This window comes from Crinia signifera, chromosome 3 (assembly GCF_055691185.1).
Source record: "Crinia signifera chromosome 3, ASM5569118v1, whole genome shotgun sequence".
NCBI lineage: Eukaryota > Metazoa > Chordata > Amphibia > Anura > Myobatrachidae > Crinia > Crinia signifera.
In genome coordinates, this window is record NC_139219.1 from 281910302 (window position 1) to 281934458 (window position 24157).

General features: G+C 48.0%; 1 protein-coding gene across 3 annotated transcripts in view; it reads right to left on the reverse strand.

Annotated features, from left to right (window-relative positions):
- LOC146064597 (opsin-3-like) overlaps positions 1-24157 on the reverse strand; it is a 180130-nt gene that overhangs the window by 129744 nt on the left and 26229 nt on the right. For all 3 annotated transcript variants that reach the window (XM_083178287.1, XM_083178286.1, XM_083178288.1), the window contains exon 2: positions 3279-3607. In XM_083178287.1, coding sequence (XP_083034413.1) covers positions 3279-3607 — 329 coding nt within the window. The remainder of the gene's footprint in view (positions 1-3278; positions 3608-24157) is intronic.

A 24157-nucleotide genomic window follows, 5' to 3' on the forward strand; every position in this document is an offset into this window, starting at 1 on the left:
CGCATATTGTCATATGCGCATGTGCAGGGCTTCTGTGCAAGCGCCTTCACAGACCTACACTGTCAGCATGGTGCTCGCACAGGGGGACAGGGGTGGTGTGTAGTTGGCATCAGCGGCGTAACTATAGCACAGCAGCCCCCGCCACCGCGGGGGGCGCTGTGCATGTGGGGGCGCTGGGGGCTGCGGTGCTATAGTTAAACCCCCCCCCTCAATCCCCCGCAGACTTACTTATCGCGCTGGTCCCGGCGGCTCCGTTCTTCTGCTGAGGACCACCACAAAATGGCCGCCCCCATATAGCACACAGTTCTCTGAAACTGTCTGCTGTATGGGGGCGGCCATTTTCTGGTGGTCCTCAGCAGAAGAACGGAGCCGCCGGGACCAGCGCGATAGGTAAGGCTGTGGGGGATTGAGGGGGGGTTTGCATGGGCGGCGGGGCGGCGGGGTAGGGGTGCTTGGCGGGGCGGCGCGGCAACGGGGGGGGGGTGCCCAAAACGTAGCTACGCCACTGGTAGGCATTACCCTGTAGAAGTCTGTGGGCTTCACTCTGCAATGCTGGTTGAGGGATTTGTTAGGGATCCATCAACGGAATGAGTAATTGTCAAAATATTAACCTAGGTCCTGATTCAGAGTTGTACGCAAATTATTACAATGGCGGGAGGACCGCGCATAAGTAGTTCCTGCTCTGCCTATGTCATTGCACACAGTACTCTCTAAGCTACAGCCTGATTGACAGGATCTGGCCATTTGGGGGGTGGGAGGGTGATGCCAGTCAGCGTTTACGTAACCCCCCTGTTTTCTGGGAGTGCCAGGGCTAGTGTCTGGGTATTTTGGTGCAGATTTATTGACCTCAGCTATGCATCTGACAGCCATCTGGGTAACCTAATGTTAACTCTGATAATCATTGTTCTCACAAGTGATGCGATGGATGCGTATAATGATGCAGCTGCAGACTACATACAGCCGGCATACAATGCATCAGCAGATGTAGCAGTAGCGCAGTAACTACTGATTACCATGATACTCTGAATAAGGCCTATAATTCCAAGCATTATCAAAGAAAAATAAAACTGAAAAACGATCATCTACCTGGAGGGTAAGCTTAGAGTTGGTGGAGGAGATCAACAGACCTCACCAAATTAATTATTATTTGAGCCAATAAGGGAACAAAACCATTAAGTGTCTGTTAGTGAATAACATCTTAAGGGACATCATTGGCCAAGAATTAAGATTATATAAACAATGAATAACTTGTTCTCCCCTGATCTGGTATAATAGAGTGATGCATACAGTATTAGGGATAAACCCTCACAGGCCTTAATGAGATGGAACCTGGACAACATATTTCTGAAGTAATTGCTTCATATGGAGGATTTACCATCATGGAATTGTATCCTTGATGTGTCTTGTCACATGGCTTCTCTGGGGACTACTGTACTTTAAAAAAGTTTGAATATATACCATTAATAGGGTTTCCTATTAAATATTTTCCATCCAAGCAACAGCCAACATCTCCCTGTCCTGTTTGGTACAGCTAGTTTTGGTAACACGTACAGTTAGTGGTTCATTAACTCTATTTACTTCATCAAAACACACTGGGCCAGATGCACCGAGCTTCAAAAAGTGATAATGTCAAAAGTGATAAACCACAAGCCAGTAAGCCCCTAACTGTCATTTTTCAAACCCAGCCTGTAACATGGTAGTAAGGAGCTGATTGGCTTGTGGATTATCTCTCTCCACCTTATTGCTTTTTGAAGCTTGATGCATCGGGCCCAATGTATTAATGACAGTACATTTAACTGATATGTAGTGGGTCTATGCAGGTGATTCAGACTTGCTCGTTGCAGGCCCTAATCCGGTCCCCCGCCCGATGCTGGGGCACCCACCTGCTCTGGACGCTTCACAAGGGGGAAAGGGGGTGCCCGGCAATGCAGCATTCAACAGGAGGAGGAGAATCGCTCCAGGGGGGGGGGGGGGGGGGGGGAGTTCCCGCTACCCTCTATCCCAGGGGACCTGCTCCTAACTGCCGCCCTGCAGTGGCCGGCGCCCTAGGCAAATGTCTAAGGCTGCCTAGTGGTGGCACCGCCCTGGGTACTTGTTTCCTAGCACGGCGCCCAGATTTTCCACGTACGGCACCGTAAGGAAATCCAGATCGCATGCGATGCGATTTTTTTTGTGTCTTTTTTTCTTTTGCCATTGTACCCCAGTATATCGCATGGCAACGCATGTCCCGCAAAATCGCATGCGATTGCATTCGATTTTATAGGGTGTGCGATGCCATGACATGAGGTATACAATAATATGATTGTATGTCCCAAAAATAGGTTTAACGCATCCCCCCACTATCCACGCCACCCTGAAGCATGGCGAGCGCAGCGGAACGCGTCCTCCGACTTTTTCATTACCCCACTATCCACGTCGGCGTAGAGTTTTATATAGTGTGGCGAGCGCAGCGATTCACCAAGCCCGAAGCGTGGCGAGCGCAGCGAGCCCCATGAGGGGACACGGATTAATTTACATGGATTCCACGTCCACTCGCCATGCTTTGGGCTCGGTGGCTCGCTGCGCTCGCCACACTATATAAAATCAACTCCACGCCGACGTGGATAGTGGGGTAATGAAAAAGTTGGAGGACACGTTCCGCCGCCCCTCGCAGGGCGCGCTCGCCACGCTTCGGGGTGACATAGATAGTGGGGGGGGGGGGGGGGTGCGTTAAACCTAATTCCATGCAACCATTACAAAGATAGGTTGCAATACAAAAACGCATCCCATCGCATGGCATGCCAGTAATGTCATGCCATGCAATGCGATTTCTTATCGCATCCTATCTTATTAATGTATTCACTGACTTAGCCCATTAAGAAGATAGGATGCACAAAAAAATCGCATCTCATCTCATTGCCACTAATGGCATGCGATGCGATTTTTTATTGCATCCTATCTTTTTAATGGGCTAAGTCAGTGAATACTGTAAAACGCAACGGAATCTGCTGCGCTATATATAAGAAACTGTAAATAAATAAATAAGTAATAAGATAGGATGCGATAAAAAATCGCATCGCATGCCAATAATGGCATGCAATGTGATGTGATTTCCTTACCCTGAATAGCCCACTACGTAAATGGAGTAGTGGGCGCCGTGCTAGGAAACAAGTACCAACAATTCATTATTGTATACCAAGACAATGCTGAAGTAGATTAAGTGGAACAACTAAATACAATGAAAAAGAGAATATGAAAAGCGTATTAATAACCATATTACTGGCACAACTTTCTCATACCTGCTTAATGGCAATAAGAAGTCTTCCATAGCAGTACACAATCACAAGGAAAGGCAGGGCGAAGCAGAAAACGAAAAGGCACACAATGTAAGAAGTGTTTGCGGCATCACGAGAGTGCCAGTTCACGGAACACGTGGTACCCGGGCCTTCCGGTCCATAGCTGCTCCACCCAAAAAGTGGCGGAAGTGTCCAGCACAGCGAGTATGCCCAAGAGACCAGGATCCAAAGCCAAGCCTTCTTGAAGTTTGTCACATCAGCTTCTGTGCTCCCCAGCATGGTACAGTAACGCTCATACGACAATACAGCCAGAGATACCAGAGATACTGTGCCTACATGAGGGAATAGAAGACAAAATAGAATGGTTAGAATATTCAAATCTATAATTCCTTTAATCAAAATCAAACAGTGGCATTGTGTAATACCTGCAGGAAGCAGGCGCGGGAATGATTCCATCACAAAGAAGGAAAGAAATCTGCACACATTTACATGATGCCACTAAATTAGGGGCAATTTCCAACCGCCTTTATTTTCATATCATGGCGGGGGTGCAGTTCTGGCAGCTGAGGTATTAATTTAACACAAAAGAGAAAGAAATGCGCTGCTGGACGCACACCAGTGAATTTTTGTAATAAAACGTAATCTTTTATTATTTCTTTTTAGAAAGTAATAGGGTAAGATCCCGACAGCTTTTGCACATATACAGCAGTGGGGAGATCTACACACATGCTGCTATAAAATTGTGACTTTGGAGTGGTAACTTTGCCACCAAGTATAATGGTGAATCAAAGTATGTTAAGCAATGCTTGTTCATGTATTTATTAGCACAACCCTTTCTATATTCATTTTATTTTCTTATTTACTATACACAATAGTAATATAATGGAGTTGGCATCTCGAGTATGATTGAGCACAAAGCTGCCCATAATGATCATGATCCCACTTTACAGCAAGTAAATCCAGATCCAGAAGCCACTGGGAATCCAGTTCAAACTCAAAGGCGATGACATTCTAGATGTACCATTTCCCTGGCACCCACAGCCCAGTAAATGGATTCAGCTTGGGGCTGGCAATGTGTGGGTTCCAGCTGATCCGGCTCAGAGTGTGACAGGGGGATTCCATGCTGTGGGTTTACCAGTTACAGCATAATAGGCACAGACAGTGTAGTCCTAGTGCTAGATATTCTCTTTAGCAGCAAGCCCCCACTGTGGGCCTTATTCTAGTTTACTCTTTCTGACAAAATCCTTCTTAGATGGACACAACCATGGGCCTTATTCTGGTTGGTGCGGTTCTGTCCGCTTGCGGTCGGTACGCCGATGTTTGGTGTTTGCGCATGTACAGAGTCATATCTGAGCATGTGCGAACGGCAGGCAAGTCCAAATACCGCATGAATTTTCTACACTCCGAAAAGGGGGAGGAGAGGGGCGTGAAGGGCTGTTTTGGCTCATTACCATATGTGTACGCCCAGATTTTCATGGGCGTTCCCATGAAAACGCTGGGCGTATGTATGGTAATGCGGCCGTGACGCACGTGTGGGGGGCGGACATATGACATTGCCGGATGTCAGCTGCCCGCCCATATCCCTGCTTCAGCACGGAGAAATGCCCGAGTGGTCTGGAGCACTCGATGCTGCCTGACCACTCGGTCCTGCATTCGATGGTCTGCGAGATGGAGGAGGTGTACACACGAGAAATCCACTCGTGCTCCGTGCGGTCAGCGGCTTATTGCATTCGGACGCAGTGAGCGGTCCGTACGGAAGGCGGGGCTCAGGACGCTCGGTCCTGCCCGCATATACGCATCCGACCGCACTGGCCAGAATAAGGCCCCATGTGCACTGCAGGGGGCAGATGTAAAATGTGCAGAGAGAATTAGATTTGGGTGAGTTATTTTGTTTCTGTGCAGGGTAAATACTGGCTGCTTTATTTTTACACTGCAATATAGATCTCACTTGGAAGTAAAACCCCACCCAAATCTAATTCTCTCTGCACAAGTAACATCTGCCCCACCTGCAGTGCACATGGTTTTGTCCATCTAAGAAGGATTTTGGCAGAAAGAGTGAACTAGAATAAGGCCCTACGACACGGCTGTACCAGCAGCCCAGACAATGTAAGTCTGACTCAAAGTTTCCATTATGATCCAATGAAAAGGGAGGGGGGGGGGTTAATTAAAGGTTCAATGAAATGTAAAGCAGCCACCCCAAGAATAAGAAGTAACTTTTCTTTATGTTGTTAAATTACAAGGTGCGTTTCTGCCCCTCGCTCGCCTTCAGAGTGGAAAATCTGACAGCTTGGTCAGCTCAGGAGGACAACATTCTCATTACATAATACATTTCCTGTTCTAGTCCAACAGCATCAGTGCATGACATCACAAGCACCGGTGTAGCTACCAGAGGTGCAGGCAGGCCCTTTCTGAGGTTCATAGAGGCCTGGGGGAAAACCAAATAATTACTTGTTAAATGCCAAATTAGCAAATAAGTCAGTTGGGAGTGAGGGAGAATGCCCGAGGAATGGGCACTATACCACAGTAGGTAGGAATGGGATACTATTATTGGGCATACAATAACCAACTGTTGTGAAAAAGTGTCTCTAGAATCATTTGGACCGGGGCCTTTCAAAATGTTGCTATGGGGCCCACAACGTTTTTGTTATGCTTTTGGTCACTAAACAACGTTTGTGTTGGGTAGCCTACATTCTTGCACCTAGGCATGGTACTTTAATGCATGCCATGAATTTATAGGAGGATTTATAGGCTTTGTACAGCAATAGCCAATGTGCAAGAACCATAAACATTCCCTCAATAGCACATTTTATCATCAGCAAAGAAGATCAACAAGGATAAATTAGATAAACTGATATGGTTTAAACTGGGAGGGGGATTACTGCTGAGAACAAATGAGCTGGGGAGGGGAGACAACGCGCAATGTGTACAGGAGGGTTTACATATACCACAACAACCCTAAATCAGACTTTTCTGGTATTGTTATGTCCCAAAAACTTGCTTATTCACATACTGCAGGGTTGCTCACTTTGAGGCTGTCCTCTCCGGGGCCCAGATGTATCAAGCTTCAAAAAGATATCATGTGGAAAGTGATAAACAACCAGCCAATCAGCTCCTACCTGTCATTCTTTCAAGCCATCCTGTAACATGACAAGAACTGTAGGGGTAAGAATCTGACATTGGCAATGTTACATGATACAAAATAAATATAGGGGATCATATGGGTTTTAGGTCACACTGAGCGAGGATAAATTCTTTATCCTTTTTATTACACTGTATGTCGATATTTCGCCTCCTTTTTAAAGTATCTAATAAAGGTTAAATTTTTATGTTAAAAACTCTGTACTTTGAGGTGCACCACACAGAGACATTCTTCTCTTTCTCTTGATAAATCCTTCTCCCATGTCCAGTGGTAGCACACCCTCCAGAAATTACATTTGGAAATATCCATATTATTTGTACTGAGGGTCCACTAAGCATATTTACTGTACAAATCCTGTGCGACTGACAGTGGCGGGCTGGGCCGGGGGGCAGGGTGCCACATGCCCCCCAGGCCGGTATGCATTTAAGCATTCTGGGCCTGGCCTGCTTGGATCTGATGGCCGGGAGACAGAGGATGCTACCCGGCATGTAGCTACCCAGTTTTTCTTGGTCCCCTGCGGTTGTTATAGAGGAGAAGGGGAAGGAGTGCTCTGCATATGAAGATGCTGCTGCTTCTCCCGAGTCCCAGGCAGAGATAAAAGAACTGTCAGTCAGCCCTGTGTAAGGGGACATGACAATGTCTAGGAGCAGCAGCAGTGAGCTTGCTGATAGGTAACTAAGTGCTCCCACCCTCCACCCCTTAACAACAATAAATAGTGGGTGCCGAAAAGGGACGCAGCTAACGACGACAAGGGGCGGGGCTAACAACTCGAGTCAAATGGGGCAGAGTTACATGGGAGCAGCTGCAGGACATCACGGGGTCAGCCATTAGACCAAGTACTGTAAGTGTTGCCACAGTAGTCAGTGATTGAATAAGTGTGTATGGCCAATATGTCTAGATGCAGCCATGTTACAGGGAGCATTATATGTGTAGGCAGGGCTGCTCCTGGGTTAATTATGCACTATGCATATATTATAAACAGCTTTGCTACTGGAGGCATTATGGGTGTAAGCCAGTGCCGGATTAAGGTCTGTGGCGGCCCTGGAAAACAAAATTGTGGGGGCCCCCACAGACAACCACAACCACCACACAGACGACACAGTGCCCCCCGTCCCCCCCCATCCCCCGGCGAGGCTGGTACCTGGTCAGGCGGGTAGAGGGTCTCTGCAGCGGTCCAAGCAGTCAGCGCCGGGCCGAGGTCCCTGCAGTGTATGAGAAGTCAGCTTCCGGGTACCTGCAGCAGATGGGAACTAGTAGCGGTATTGGCTACTAGTTTCCATCTGCCGCATGGACCCCCGCTGCTGACTTCTCATTCGCGGCAGGGACCCCGTCCGGCACTGACTGCCCAGACAGCTGCAAGGACCCCCTGCCTGCCTGCCCTGCGCTACCCAAGCACGGGGCGACAGGAGCCCTACACTGGCAGCAGTGCTGGTATGGGGGCCCCCAAATGTGTGGGGGCCCCGGGGCGACCGCCCCTGTCGTCCCATGCTTAATCCGCCACTGGTGTAAGCAGTGCCGCTACTGGGGACATTATGCGTGTTAGTGATGCTGCTCCTGGGGGTTTGTTATGCGGTGCTGCAATTTGGGCATTATGAGGTTAAGTTGCACTGTTATTGGTGGCATCATGTGTGCAAAGTGGCACTGCTACTGGGGGCATAATTTGCGTAGGCAACAATGTTACTGGGGGCATTATGTGTTTAAAGGTCCGCATACGCTGTGATCCTGTTACGATCCGCTTCCAGCGGATCGGTGTTATGTACCATTCACATTTTCTGTGTGTTCTCCCTGGGTTTTTCTCAGCCTGTGTGTGTGTGTACTCGCTAGTGACATCCAGTGGTCAGCCTGGGCCATTGCAGGTTACTTTCAGTACTGTGTGTTCTGGACTCAGGTGTCTTGATTAGGCTCCTAGCCTGCAGTGCACACCTTCAGGCTATGTGTAATCAGCACCACATTGTGCTCTCTATATAAACCCTCTGGTTGTTCAGTCCCATGCCGGTTATAGCTTGTACCTCAGGGTCTCAAGTGTTCCTGGTTCCTGCTTACCCACTGCTCCTGGTTCCTGTGTCCAGTCATCCTGCATCCCGTCATTGATTCCCAGCTGTGTCCTCCATCCAGTCTCCTGTCCTCCCGGTGTCCGTGTGTCGTCCTTTATCCGTCTCCCGGTCCCTGCAGCTCCTGTTGGTCTTTGTGGGATTCCTTCTCCAGATATTGATATCCCTCGGTTCCAGATAAGTTGGGAAGATTCCCCCTCTTTGTCTCCGTACTAATCATTTGCTTATTGTGTCAGCGTATAGTGTATTGTTACACCTGTCAGCGGTTCTTAGTGTGTCAGCATATCGTGTATTGTTACACCCGTCAGCAGTTCTTAGTGTGTCAGCATATCGTGTATTGTTACACCCGTCAGCAGTTCTTAGTGTGTCAGCATACTGTGTATGGTTACACCTGTTAAGCATTAGCACAGCGGGTTCCTGTTTAGAGTGCTATCCACTGGCACCCCTCTCCGCAGGGCAGGGTGGTTCTCGCCACTTTGTTTGTAGATAGGTTTCCCCTTGTTCATCACTGGCCTTGGCGTGTGTGTTGTCCTAACATAAGACCAGGTGGCATCGAGGTGGGAGCCTGACTAACGGGCTCCCACGAACGCGGCTATTATTGGTGAAGCCTAGCACCCCGCACACACACGTCAACTCCATCTGGGTACAACGGAGTCAGGTTGGCGAGGCTGCCCTGGTCCTGTCTCTATCTCCTTCCAGCCAGTGTCACGTGGTGTCTCGCCAGACAGCGTGGCACAGGAGATCCTAACATTATAACCGGCCATACAGCACTCTGGAGCGGAGTTCTGCCCTCTCAGTCCAGAGATTTCAAGCCGTGTCAGCTTTTTGCCCGTGTCAGCTTTTTGCCCGTGTCAGCTTTTTCTTGTGTCAGTTTTTTTCTTGCTGGTGTATAAACTTGCATGGCCATATCATGCAGGCCATGCAAGAGTCATTAGCGGCTCTAAATTTGGCATTCAATGCCGTAAAACCTGGGCAGTGGGAGATTTTGCAGCAGTCTCTTCTGCAGCTGCAAAGACTCATCACTGATATTTTTCTGATCCTCCCAGAGGTCACTGGGGTTCGTTCAGCCCCTAATGAGGCCCTGCCTAGGGAAGTATTAGGCAGCAAGTCCTCAGACCCAGAGGGTCAGGTAAAGCATAGAAGTTATCTACGACCGAAGCTTCCGTTAGAGGAGCGTCAGCGGCGTAGAAACCTTAACCTATGCTTATACTGTGGAGATTCTGGCCACTTCTTGCAGACGTGTGGCTTGCGTAATTCCGGTGGTGCCGTCAGGGTATCTCCTCTGGCCAGGTCTGAGCAGGTTGTCAGATCTAAGCCTGTCTCCACTGTGGCAGAGGAGCTCTCTGCCGAGTCTCCCAGTAAAAGCACTCTGCCTTTTTCTACTGGTTCCAGTGCTGATGTTTTATTGACCAGGGAGTCAGAGTTGCAAACCCTTGAAGGGAAAACCCAGGTGGTTGACTCAGATACCGGGGGCCCGCTGAGCCGGTCTGATGCCGGGGGCCCGCCGAGCCGGTCTGATGCCGGGGGCCCGCCGAGCCGGTCTGATGCCGGTGGCCCGCCGAGCCGGTCTGATGCCGGTGGCCCGCCGAGCCGGTCTGATGCCGGTGGCCCGCCGAGCCGGTCTGATGCCGGTGGCCCGCCGAGCCGGTCAGAGGCCGGTGGCCCGCCGAGCCGGTCAGAGGCCGGGGGCCCGCCGAGCCGGTCAGATGCCGGGGGCCCGGAGGCCGCAGCCCCGAGTGGGGGCCCGGAGGCCGCAGCCCCGAGTGGGGGCCCGGAGGCCGCAGCCCCGAGTGGGGGCCCGGAGGCCGCAGCCCCAGAAGGGGTTCAAGTTGGTGTCACCCCAGAAGGGGTTCAAGTTGGTGTCACCCCAGAAGGGGTTCAAGTTGGTGTCACCCCAGAAGGGGTTCAAGTTGGTGTCACCCCAGAAGGGGTTCAAGTTGGTGTCACCCCAGAAGGGGTTCAAGTTGGTGTCACCCCAGAAGGGGTTCAAGCCTGTGTCTCCCCAGAAGGGGTTCAAGCCTGTGTCGCCCCAGAGGGGGTTCAAGCCTGTGTCGCCCCAGAGGGGGTTCAAGCCTGTGTCGCCCCAGAGGGGGTTCAAGCCTGTGTCGCCCCAGAGGGGGTTCAAGCCTGTGTCGCCCCAGAGGGGGTTCAAGCCTGTGTCGCCCCAGAGGGGGTTCAAGCCTGTGTCGCCCCAGAGGGGGTTCAAGCCTGTGTCGCCCCAGAGGGGGTTCAAGCCTGTGTCGCCCCAGAGGGGGTTCAAGCCTGTGTCGCCCCAGAGGGGGTTCAAGCCTGTGTCGCCTCAGAGGGGGTTCAAGCCGGTGTCGCCCCAGAGGGGGTTCAAGCCGGTGTCGCCCCAGATGGGGACGCTGTCCATCTAGTCCCTAAGAGGGATTCTGATTGTCCTGTCTCTGAACAGAGTTCCAGCCATGGCGGTAACATGGAGAGACCATCTGTTGGTCTTTTTGTTGTTGCCCAGCCAGAGTTTCACTATAGTGCTGCCCACTTAGAAGTGCATCACAGTGGTGATCAGCCAGAGACTCATCATAGTGCTGCCCAACCAGAAAGACCATCAGACTTGGAAGAGGTCATAACCTCTAAGGGGGTCCCTAAAGTCTCAGCCTCAAGGGCCATAATTCCAGCTATACAGACCAGTCAGTTAGCTGATAATGAAGTTACTGTTGATGCTTTGAACGATATCTCTACATCTATAGTTTTTGACGGGGACCTAACCCAATTTGTTGCGCTCACTAACCATTTTGTCACTATTTTGGAGTCCAGACCATTTTTAGGTATCACTTCAGATAATGTGGTGCTCCATTTAATTTATTGCTTCAGAGGTGAACCTTTCAAATGGGCGTCCAAATTTATTGAATCTGAGGATCCCATTCTTAAGAATCTCCCAGCATTCAGCGACGCTGTATTGAAAAAATTTGGTCCCAATAAAAGTGGTTCACCTGCCTCTGGACTGACCATCTTCTCTGCAGAGACTCCATCATGCATAGGAAAGTCAGTACAAAAGCCCCAGCCCATAGCTATGGTCGCTGGGTGTGCTCGTTTTAACAGGAATGCCCCTGGAATCTTAGCTTTTACAGCAGTGGAATCCAGGCTTGATTCTGTCTTGAATTCCGATTCAGAGATCGATGGTTGTCCAGTGTCTTGTCCAGTGTCGACTCAATCTGTCAAGAGTCCTGCCTATGTTCAGTCATGCGATACCACTTCTTCTCCAGTGCCAAATGTTACCAAGATTGAAACCATAATCCTTCCCTTAGATGCGGACTCTAACTCTGATTATAACTCTGAAATCGATGAAATGCCTTTAGTTGAGGGTACCGTTAGTTCAGACAATATTTTTGGTATTACTGTGTTTACTCCCAGGCAACCTGGGAAGAAGAAGAAGAAGAAGAAGAAGAAGTCTTGTCGGAGACATTGAGTCTGTTTTTGTTCTTGGTTCCCCTTGATCAAGCTGGGGTGTCCGGAGTCCACCTTTTTTAGGGGGGGATACTGTTACGATCCGCTTCCAGCGGATCGGTGTTATGTACCATTCACATTTTCTGTGTGTTCTCCCTGGGTTTTTCTCAGCCTGTGTGTGTGTGTACTCGCTAGTGACATCCAGTGGTCAGCCTGGGCCATTGCAGGTTACTTTCAGTACTGTGTGTTCTGGACTCAGGTGTCTTGATTAGGCTCCTAGCCTGCAGTGCACACCTTCAGGCTATGTGTAATCAGCACCACATTGTGCTCTCTATATAAACCCTCTGGTTGTTCAGTCCCATGCCGGTTATAGCTTGTACCTCAGGGTCTCAAGTGTTCCTGGTTCCTGCTTACCCACTGCTCCTGGTTCCTGTGTCCAGTCATCCTGCATCCCGTCATTGATTCCCAGCTGTGTCCTCCATCCAGTCTCCTGTCCTCCCGGTGTCCGTGTGTCGTCCTTTATCCGTCTCCCGGTCCCTGCAGCTCCTGTTGGTCTTTGTGGGATTCCTTCTCCAGATATTGATATCCCTCGGTTCCAGATAAGTTGGGAAGATTCCCCCTCTTTGTCTCCGTACTAATCATTTGCTTATTGTGTCAGCGTATAGTGTATTGTTACACCTGTCAGCGGTTCTTAGTGTGTCAGCATATCGTGTATTGTTACACCCGTCAGCAGTTCTTAGTGTGTCAGCATATCGTGTATTGTTACACCCGTCAGCAGTTCTTAGTGTGTCAGCATACTGTGTATGGTTACACCTGTTAAGCATTAGCACAGCGGGTTCCTGTTTAGAGTGCTATCCACTGGCACCCCTCTCCGCAGGGCAGGGTGGTTCTCGCCACTTTGTTTGTAGATAGGTTTCCCCTTGTTCATCACTGGCCTTGGCGTGTGTGTTGTCCTAACATAAGACCAGGTGGCATCGAGGTGGGAGCCTGACTAACGGGCTCCCACGAACGCGGCTATTATTGGTGAAGCCTAGCACCCCGCACACACACGTCAACTCCATCTGGGTACAACGGAGTCAGGTTGGCGAGGCTGCCCTGGTCCTGTCTCTATCTCCTTCCAGCCAGTGTCACGTGGTGTCTCGCCAGACAGCGTGGCACAGGAGATCCTAACAGATCCCCCCAAGACACATAGATTCTAGAGGTGCAGGAGCCTCTCTAGCATCTGTCTATTACAGGGGAGTGCAGAGCACCTAATGCTACCCGGAAGTGTGGATTCCGGGAGCGCTGGCCTTCAGTGTGCACCCCCGGCAATGAGCATGTAACACTGCTGTAGGCACCCCTGGGAAACTATCAAGTAACTAGCCCTGGCAATGACCATGTATTCCCCCATGGCAACAAGCATGTAACTCTCCCTAGGTAACAAGCAAGAAACTCCCCCTGGGAAACCAACAGGAAACCCCTGGAAATAAGCATTTAACCCCCACCCTCCCTGTGGCAACGAGCTTGAAACCCCTGGCAAGGAGCATATAACCCCAGACAATGTGATGTAATCCCTGGCAGCAAGAATGTAACCCCTGACATACATTGAAACAGAAACTCCTGGCAACAGGCATGTAACTCCTTACAACGAGCATGTAGGCAAGTAGCAGTTACGATATACACACATATACATGCACACACATATACTGTATATGTATATAAATGTATATATTTGTGTGTGTGTGTGTGTGTGTGTGTGTGGTGGGCCACTTGATTGTGTTGCCCTCCGGGCTAAAAGTTGCCAGCCAGCCCCTGGCAACTGACCTCTCCCATTCCCCTGTCCCTGTTCCAGGTCTGTGTGTATGCTTCTGCATTGGTATGGTTGGTACATCTCCCCAATAAAGAACATGAAATTATTACAGGGATAAGTTATGTCATGTGAATGGATTTTAACATATAACATTTTATTTATTGGCATAGTGAAAGAAAAAAAGACATATAAAGTGTCTGTTTCAAAAATTCAACAAGTTCTTTTAAAGTTTATATATATAAAACTATACAAGCATACCTCCCAACAGTCCCTATTTTAGTGGGACAGTTCCGATTATTAGGGCCTGTCCCCCTGTCCCACCCGCGGGCGGCAGTGTCCCGCGGTGAGGGGGGGCTGTCTGGAGTCCCCCCTGTCGGCTGCTAAGCAGCAGGGAATAAACACACAGCGTCTATTTCCGCAGCCAGGGGGCTGGGGGCATGGCTAGAGGCTCACAGAGTCTCTGGGTCATACCCCCATAGCAGCAAAATGGGGGCGTGGCCTTGCAGGGGGAGCCACAAGTATAGGCCACGCCCCCTAAATTTCCAACGCGCCTGCGGCGCGCAGCAGCAGTGTCCCGGAACCGGGGACAAGAAAGTTGGGAGGTATGTACAAAGCTTTATATGTAATTTTATATGACAGAAAAGATCGCTCTGTTAGTGCTGTCGCACTGATAAACAGGAAATATATATTCTTTATAAGGATTAGAAAAAAGTTAAGTATAGTACTAACAACAGATATTATAGGGGTTAGTATGTCACCTGGATCAATAGTGGCATTACTGGAAATGGAAGGTTCTAAGCATCACAAGTTTATGGAAGTCAGCAAAATATAGAAGAATGAATAACGTTGTGCTTTTCAGCATAGGTTTCTGTTGTGTTCATTTGTTTCTAGGATTTGCAGTGTCAATTCCCTCTAGTGGTCAGATCTATCTCAGAAGTAGTTTGTCCTCCTTAGCTCTATGTAGCTAGCTTAGAAATACATTCTGGGCCAAAGAAGCGGCAATCAGCTATTTTCCATCCACCTCATGGACTCAGGCAGACAAACCTCACATGGTCCAGCCTGGTAGAGCATTGGATGGTGAGATTATCACTCAAAACCTCATGAACCTAATTAGACAGTTATGCATGCCAGTTATATTAGTTGGACTGTAGCATGTCCTTTTACTTATAATTAGAGATGTGCACCGGCCACTTTTCGGGTTTTGGGTTCTGATTACCTTGAGGTTTTGGGTTCTAATGGGTTTTGGCAAAACACCTCCTAAGTGTTTTGTGTTTGGATTTATTTGGGTTTTGGGTTCTGATTTTTTTGTTAAAAAAGCCTAAAAACAGCAAAAATTGCAGAATTTTGTGGTTTTTTTTGCTCCTACGCTATATTGACCTCAATAACATTCATTTACACTCATTTCCAGTGTATTCTGAACACCTCACACCTCACAATATTGTTTTTATTGCCAAAGTTTGCACTGAGGTAGCTGGATAACTATACTAAGCCACACAAGTGTGCGGCACAAACACGTGGCTCATGTAAGAGTGGCACTGCAGCGGCAGACATGATGGCAGTTTAAAAAAATAGGCCCATAAAAGATACCTATCTGGCTTGATCATGCACTGTTTACCATGTGCAGCCAAGGAGCGGTGGGCATTTTGTGCAGCACAGAGTTTGTCTGCAAGTGTGTAACTGTTTCGATCACTTTAACATCCAACAAGACCCCTATCTGGCTTGATTGTGTGATAATGTAATCTGATTGTTTAATTTTGTGATTATTATTCATTTATTATTACCAGTCGTCTCTTAAATCATTGCCTAATGGGTGTAGGGGAGTGGGCTAATCAATTTTAAGGTGGCAGATGGAAGATGTAATGTAATGTAAACCATCACTAGCATTGGTTGCAGCAGTGGCAGTAACTAACGGACCCGGCTGTGCAGATAAGGAGGAAGCTGACAGTGATGATGTCAAAGGGAGAGCCAGCGAACTGTTGCTCCATGCAGCGCTGGAAAACTTCGCTGCCCGTGGTGATGCCATAGGGCATGCGTAACCATCACTAGCATTGGTTGCAGCAGTGGCAGTAACTGATGGACCCGGCTGTGCAGATAAGGAGGATGCAGACAGCGATGATGTCAAAGGGAGAGCCAGCGAACTGTTGCTCCATGCAGCGCTGGAAAACTTCGCTGCCCGTGGTGATGCCATAGGGCATGCATAGGAAGACGTAGCACCCAATAGGGGTCATGAAGGCAGTAAGCATGGAAGAGGCTCTGTCCAGAGGGATCTGCCAAAACCCACACTTGGCATTCAGGGTGCTAAAGACCGTTGCACCTGGCATGTCAGTGATCACCTGCTCGATGGTGCTGAGTGTGTATCTGTTTTGGTCAGTTTAATATTTCATAAGACCCCTATCTGTCTTGATTGAGATTATGATTATTTTTATAATTAATTTCATCTGATTTTTAATTTGGTGATTCATTTATTATTTATTATTACCATTCGTCTCGTCAATCATTGCCTAATGGGTGGAGTGGAGGGGGCTAATCAATGACTAGGTGGCAGCTGGAAGAGTTCTATCTGGCTGCGACTTCTGTAACTCTATTGATCGCTAGGGTGGATTCAGGTGATCTGGCTCGCTAGGCGGGTGTTCCCTTTGCTCACTGCTTCACATGCGTCCCTCGTGAAGCTGTGCGCTCTGTCAAGGAGGATGTCCTTTGCCGGTAGAGAAGTACTGATCTTCTCTCAAGGTGTTACGACTCGTAGCTGCACTCCCCTGCTACAACCTCAAAACAAGCACCAAGACCCCTATCTGGCTTGATTGTGCACTGTTTACACAGTGCAGCCGAGGAGCAGTGGGCGATTGGTGCAGCAATCAATTACTCTCATTAGTGGAATGCAATCAGTTGTATGCATTTAAAAGACAAGTCCCTCATACGAATGACTCTCAGCAGTGGGCACCAGACCAGACAGGTAGATGAAGCAGTACTAGACACCACACGGTAGATACTGCAGTACTAAGCACAAGACCGGTAGATAAGGCAGTACTAGGAAGTACTAGGCACCAGACGGTAGATACGGTAGTACTAGGCAGTGGGCACTAGACCAGACAGGTAGATGAGGCAGTATTAGTTGTGTGTGTATCTGTTTTGGTCAGTTTAATATTTAACAAGACCCCTATCTGGCTTGATTGTGATTATGATTGATTGATTATTAAGTAATTTAATGATGTGATTGATTCATGGTCGAAACCCCGTTTAACAACTTTCCTAATCTGACCCTGATGTGCAGTTTGTCTCTGTGCTGAAAGATCCCAATCTCAAATGGCAGACTGAACAACCTGTGGATAGCCATATTTCAAAAAATGTGAATGGGCTTGTGTGGCAGCCCACTACAGGATACCCCCTGTGCCCCTGGAGTGCCCCCAAAGAAGTTTAATTGCAGCCAATGCTGCTCAGAGGAAAACTGCAGGGATGTGAGGGGTTAAACAGCCCCAGCTCAGTCCACGTGCAGGGAGCCTGACACCCCCCTGATTGGCTGCCCAGGGAGTGTGGCAGTCCACCCCTGGTGTACTCTTGTGCCCCCAAAGAGATTTTAATTGCGTATTTGAATCCTTTGTTTCACCCAAACTCCACTTAAATGTCATTGTTGATTCTGAAACTGGGTGTTCTTGAATGATACTAAAATGTACACGTTAAAATGTATCTACCCTTTAGGTAAGTCTTTGCAAAAAGAAACACTGTATGCATATGTTGTGTTATCTGTCAGAGCTATTTCTAGGTTGTCTAGTTCATGGGTGTCGGGGTTACCGTGGTTATTATGCCAAGGTATATTTCTGAGATAAAGATCTACCTGCAAGAATGAAAGTGCTTGTTTAGTATTTCTAGAAATTTGCATTTTTTTGGCAAAAAAAATCAATGTACATTGAAGTTGTAAAGTGTAAATTTTTTGTAAGTAGAATAAATCTCTACAACGGTTAATTTTGATTATTCTCTTATTCATAAATTGTTCACTTTACATATTTTGAGCAAGTGCTTTATAGAAAGATACATTTTCTAATAAAATCTTGGTTTTGTATGTTTTCTACACAAAATTTTTTTTAATTTAATTTAATTGCTCAGAGGAAAACCTCCTTTGCTTGTGGAAGCTGCAGGTCTGTGAGGGGTTAACAGACTCAGCTAGTGTCCTAGTGTCCCAGCTCCCCTGCACATGAGACAGGAAGCTGGGAGGTCAGAGGTGATCCCAGCAGCAGTGTGTGAGAGAGAGAGAAAGTGTGCAGAGGGGAGAAGAGCTTGTATCCTGAGCCAGGAAGCATGCAGACAGAGATGCTGTGCAGAGAGAAGCACACATCTGAGACCAGGCACTGGGAGCAAGGACCCAGCAGTTAATGACAGCCAGCACTGCTGACCAGAAGAAGGGGTGAGCAGCATGTGAAGGGAAATAGAGCCCAGTAGGAGTGACTGCAGAGACCTACAGCACGGAACTAGGCAGAGAGGGACATTGCCGCCCATCTGGGAGTCACCCAGAGGACCACACAGCACCCAAGACAGGCAGTGGCCAGCCAGGAGTCGTGACCAGCAGGAGCTGGCAACTGCAGCTGATTGTTCAGGTACTGGGGGTATCTCAGGTACTGGGGTGTTGGATACCCCCACTAACAGGACTGCCTGTTTGCCTCTGATACAGGAGATTGCCCTAAGGGATGGGAATCTGCCTGCCCCTCTTAGAGAGGATTTTTGATCACTTTTGTTATACATAAAAGTAGTGTGCACACTAAGTTATGGCCTAATCACATTGTGAGGATTTCCTTCGCAGGACCGTTATTCAAATTCAGGAACTGTGTTGTTTTGCACCAGGGACTACCGCGCAGTGTATATAGGGTGCATAGCGCCACTTGGTGGACATGTTGTGACGTAATATTATTCTGTCATATTGTTATTGTTGTGATGTAATTTATTGCGTAATCGTTCTCTCGTTAATCTGGTCATTGATTAGTTATAGCTTTAGTTACTGAATGATATAAAGTGACTGTTTTGCATAAGTACGTGAGTGTATTGCAGCAACCCATTTACATATCTCCTTTAAATAAATATTTGTTGCTGCTAGCCGTAGTAGCCTTGTCTTTTGTGGGTTCTCCTTGGGTTGTGCCATTCCCTGCCACAGGTTCTCCGGAAGAAGCCGTGAGGAATCCAGAAGCTGCTGCCATAATCAGCTCCAGATTCAGGTACCATTTTACACCACACCGTTACAGGGGCACTGTCACAGGAGCGCAAAAGGATAAATCACCTATGGCACAAGGTTCATCGGCAATAAACCTCACAAAAACCATCCAGATTCCACAACACAAGACCATTTCAGGTCTGAATAACTCTGTCAAGGGAATGCGAATAAATGTGGTCAACCACCAGCCTGTTAAACAGGTCTCATCTCAGGATGATGACTATGATGATGATGATGATGAGATGGAACTTGCTCCCATCCCTTCCAAACAGATGAAATTCACAGCTGCAAATACTTTACAGAAAAGACCAGGAACATTGGGCAACCAATTTTCACTTGGCCAAACATTACCTTTCACTAAAGTTGTACAGAATGATACGTACACTGCTCCCAGTGCTACACCGCCTGCCCCAACAGTACCTTTACTACGGACTAAAATGCTGACCAATATGTCACGTACTCTTGTTACAAAGGAGGCCCTACCAGCCGTACCACCTCCAACAGAGTCTGTTTTCAGCCCCCTAGAAGGAACGAAAATGACGGTAAATAATTGCAAAATATTGCGCTCAAGGTCAAGCTCAAGTTTAAGCCCCAGCAGCAGCACCAACACACCCTCTCCCAACCCACTACTTGACTGGAGTGAAGATGGCGGGCGCGTCAGCCGCTTATAAAGCCTCGCGAAATCCGGCGCCAGGAGATGACGTTCTAATCACGCGGATGGACCCGAGTCAAGTGGGAATCTCCGAGCGCTGCTCAGAATCGGGCTCGGAATGATGACGTCCGTGGGGGCTCGGATCTCTGAAATCCGAGCCCGCACATCTCTAGCAGTAACTGATGGACCCGGCTGTGCAGATAAGGAGGATGCTGACAGCGATGATGTCAAATGGAAAGCCAGCGAACTGTTGCTCCATGCAGCACTGGAAAACTTTGCTGCCCGTGGTGATGCCATAGGGCATGCGTAACCATCACTAGCATTGGTTGCAGCAGTGGCAGTAACTGATGGACCCGGCTGTGCAGATAAGAGGATTAAAAAAGGAGGATAAAAAAAATGTAGCCTCCCAAAAAGAAGTGTAATTGCAGCCGCCCAAAAAGAAGTGTAATTGCAGGCGCCCAAAAAGAAGTGTAATTGCAGCCTTCCTGTCCCAGCCATGACTCCCCAGGTCAGGGAGATCACATTCTCACCCATGAAGATGGTGATGGTGACACAAATCCAAAAGAGGACAGAGAACAATCTCTTGCACACGAGACCACTGTGCTGGATACAAGACAGACCAGAGTCCACCTAAAGGTGTCAGCTAGTACAGCATCCCGAAAAGTCTCAAGGCTCCAAAAAAAAGACTGCAGTGGCAGACTCCCAAATTAATGCAGGGTGAGAGCTGCAACCAGTAGTGGGCGATTGGTGCAGCAATCAAGTGGAATGCAAACAGTTGTATGCATTTAAAAGACAAGTCCCTCATACGAATGACTCTCAGCAGTGGGCACCAGACCAGACAGGTAGATGAGGCAGTACTAGTTGTGTGTGTATCTGTTTTGGTCAGTTTAATATTTAACAAGACCCCTATCTGGCTTGATTCTGGTTATGATTGATTGATTGATTATTAATTAATTTTATGATGTGATTGATTGATTGTCGAAACCCCGTTTAACAACCTGGCTGATCCTGACCCTGATGTGCAGTTGGTCTCTGTGCTGAAAGATCCATATTTAAAAAAATGTGTGGCAGCCCACTACAGGATACCCCCTGTGCCCCTGTGCCCCTGTGCCCCAAAGAAGTTTAATTGCAGCCTCCCCCAAAGAAGTTTAAATGCAGCCTCCCCCAAAAAAGTTTAGCCGCCCAAAAAGATGTGTAACTAATTGTACCCAACTGGTCATCAAAAAGAAACCAATCTTTATTGTGAAAACAAGGTATCAAGTGGCAAAGAAAAGGAAGCCAGTGATGATAATTTTGTGAGCTGTGAAAGTATTATCAAGGAAACATAACTTTACTTAAGTTTTGAGGAAAGGCTTTATCGGACCATTTCATGAATAAAGAACAGTTGATGAAGAAATTAAAGAAGTATTCATCGTTCTTGTCATTAAATAAAAAGGAGAGAGATGCGAAGGTCAAATCATTACAAAGGTTATCTGATAAGGAAAAAGCAGTTCTCTCTAAAAGGCTATGCACATATGACAAATACTACAAAATGTTTGCAAATCAATTAAAAATTGAAAAGGGGGGCCAGAAGGTTTGTACAGCTTTATCTCCTAAAAAATTTCCAACAACTTGTTCTGAAGCAACTGTGTCTGTTAGTAGGTCAGCCTGTACAACTAACGGCAAAGAAAGTGACTATCTTCAAAACAAAAGGATTTTTGCCGCTTCAGAAACTGATCGTGCTCAAGGTGAAGGCAGTCAGTGTACACCTCAGAATGCTAACCAAATACATAAAGTCCATGCAAAGATAAAGGATATTGTAAAAGAAAATTGCACTGACAAGTCTTCAACTTACAAAAACCAAGCTATGTATAAAACTGCAGTAACTGGAAAACTAAAAAAAACTTTAGCCGCCCACAAAGAACTTTAATTGCAGCCGCCCAGGCTTGATTCTGATTATTTATGATTGATTGATTATGATAGATTGATTGATTATGATTGATTGATTATGATTATGATTGATTGATTATTAATTATGATGTGCCTGATCCTGACCCTGATGTGCATTAAAAATGACTCTCAGCAGTGGGCACCAGACCAGACAGGTAAAAAAAAGTGTAGCCACCCAAAAAGAAGTGTAATTGAGCCTTCCGGCAACAGCCCTGACTCCTCCAGGTCAGGGAGATCACATTCTCACCCATGAAGGTGCAGCAATGAGGTGGAATGCAAACAGTTGTATGCATTTGAAAGACAATACCCTCATTAAAAATTACTCTCAGCAGGGGACACCAGACCAGACAGGTAAAAAAAAGTGTAGCCGCCCAAAAAGAAGTGTAATTGAGCCTTCCGGCAACAGCCCTGACTCCTCCAGGTCAGGGAGATCACATTCTCACCCATGAAGGTGCAGCAATGAGGTGGAATGCAAACAGTTGTATGCATTGAAAAGACAAGTCCCACATATGAATGACTCTCAGCAGTAGGAATAATGAATGGTGATGCAAGATGTAATTGTCCTTGGGCCCTCCCCTCCACCCTTATGTTGCGAAAATAGGACATGCACACTTTAACAAACCAAACATTTCAGCGACAGGGCCTACAAAACTGTGGCTGAAATGATTGGTTTGTTTGGGCCCCCACAAAAAATAAACCAATTCATAATATCTCCCTGTATAAACTGGCTCTACAGTAACAAGATGTCATCGTCACTCATCATCATCATCATCCTCCTCCTCCTCCTCCTCCTCCTCCTCTGATTCCTCGCCCCCTTCAGTGTGTACTTCCTCATTCTCAGAGATTATCAATTCGTCCCCGCTGGACTCCACAATCACAGGTCCAGTTATAATCTCTGGAGGCAATTCCTGGTCTTCATTGAATAAGTGATAATTCATTTTTATAAACATCATTTTCTCAACATTTTTCGGGAGCAACCTTCTTCGCCGCTCACTGACCAGGTTCCCCGCTGCACTGAATACTCTTTCGGAGTACACACTGGAGGGGGGACAACTCAGGTAAAATAGAGCCAGTTTGTACAGGGGTTTCCAAACTGCCTTTTTTTCCTGCCAGTACAGGTAAGGACTGTCTGACATGTCTACTTGGATGCTGTCACCAAAGTAATCATCCACCATTTTTTCAATGTTGACAGCATCCAATGCACCGACAGTAGACATGTCAGCAATCGTTGGCAGGTCCTTGAGTCCGGACCAGATGTCCAAACTCCCTCCTGCCTGCCCTGCATCCCCGCCAGCGGGTTGTGTGGGAAATCGCAGCTGTTTCCTCACAGGCACAGGTGGGGAGAAAATGAAGGAGGAGCTGGGGCCGTGTCACGGTCCCCTTCAGATGACAATCTCCTGACCAGCAGGTCTTTGCACCTTTGTAGACCTGTGTCCGCCGGAAACAGAGACACAACATACGCTTTAAACCGAGGATCGAGCACTGTGGCCAAAATGTATTCCTCTGACTTTAACAGACTGACCACCCTCGTATCCTGGCAAAGCGTATGGAGGGCTTCATCCACAATAGCGACATGCTTTGTGGAATCGCTCCGCTTTAGCTCCTCCCTCACTTTCTCCAGCTGCTTTTGTAACAGCCTGATCAGGGGAATCACCTGACTAATGCAGGCAGTGTCGGAACTGACTTCACGTGTGGCTACTTCAAACGGCTGGAGAACCTTGCACAACACGGAAATCAGCCTCCACTGCGCTTGAGTCAGGTGCAGCCCCGCTCCTCTGCCTATGTCGTAGGTGGCTGTGTAGGCTTGAATGGCCTTTTGCTGCTCCTCCATCCTCTGCAGCATATAGAGGGTGGAGTTCCAGCGCGTCACCACCTCTTGTTTCAGCTGATGGCAGGGCAGGTTGCGGAGTTTTTGCTCCCGCTCCAGCCTTCGGCAGGCTGTGGCAGAATGCCGAAAGTGTCCGCAAATTTTGCGTGCCACCGCAAGCATCTCCTGCACACTCCTGTCATTTTTTATGAAATGCTGCACCACCAAATTTATTGTGTGGGCAAAACATGGCACGTGCTGGAAATTGCCCATGTTTAATGCCCGCACAATGTTACTGGCGTTGTCCGACACCACAAATCCCCAGGAGAGTCTAAGGGGGGTAAGCCACAGGGAGATGATTTCCCTCAGTTTCTCTAAGAGGTTGTCGGCGTTGTGCCTCTTCTTGAAACCGGTGATACACAGCGTAGCCTGCCTAAGAAGGAGCTGGCATGCAGGAGATGCTGCTGCTGCTGCTGCGGAAGGCGATGCATCTACCCAGTGGGCTGTCACAGTCATATAGTCCTTAGTTTGCCCTGATCCACTTGTCCACATGTCTGTAGTTAAGTGTACAGTGGGTACAGCCGCATTTTTCAGGGCACTGAGGACACTTTTTCTGACCTCCCTGTACATCGCAGGTATCGCCTGCCTAGTGAAGTGGAATCTAGACGGGATTTGGTACCGGGAACACAATACCTGCATCAACCGTTTAAATCCCACTCCATTGATGGCGGACACCGGACGCACGTCTAACACCAACATAGCTGTCAAGGCCGCAGTTATCCGCTTTGCCATAGGATGACTGCTGTCGTATTTCATCCTCATGGAAAATGACTGTTGGACGGTCAATTGCTTAGTGAAAGACGTAGCGGTCTTACGACTTCCCCTCTGGGATGATGACTGACTTCCAGGA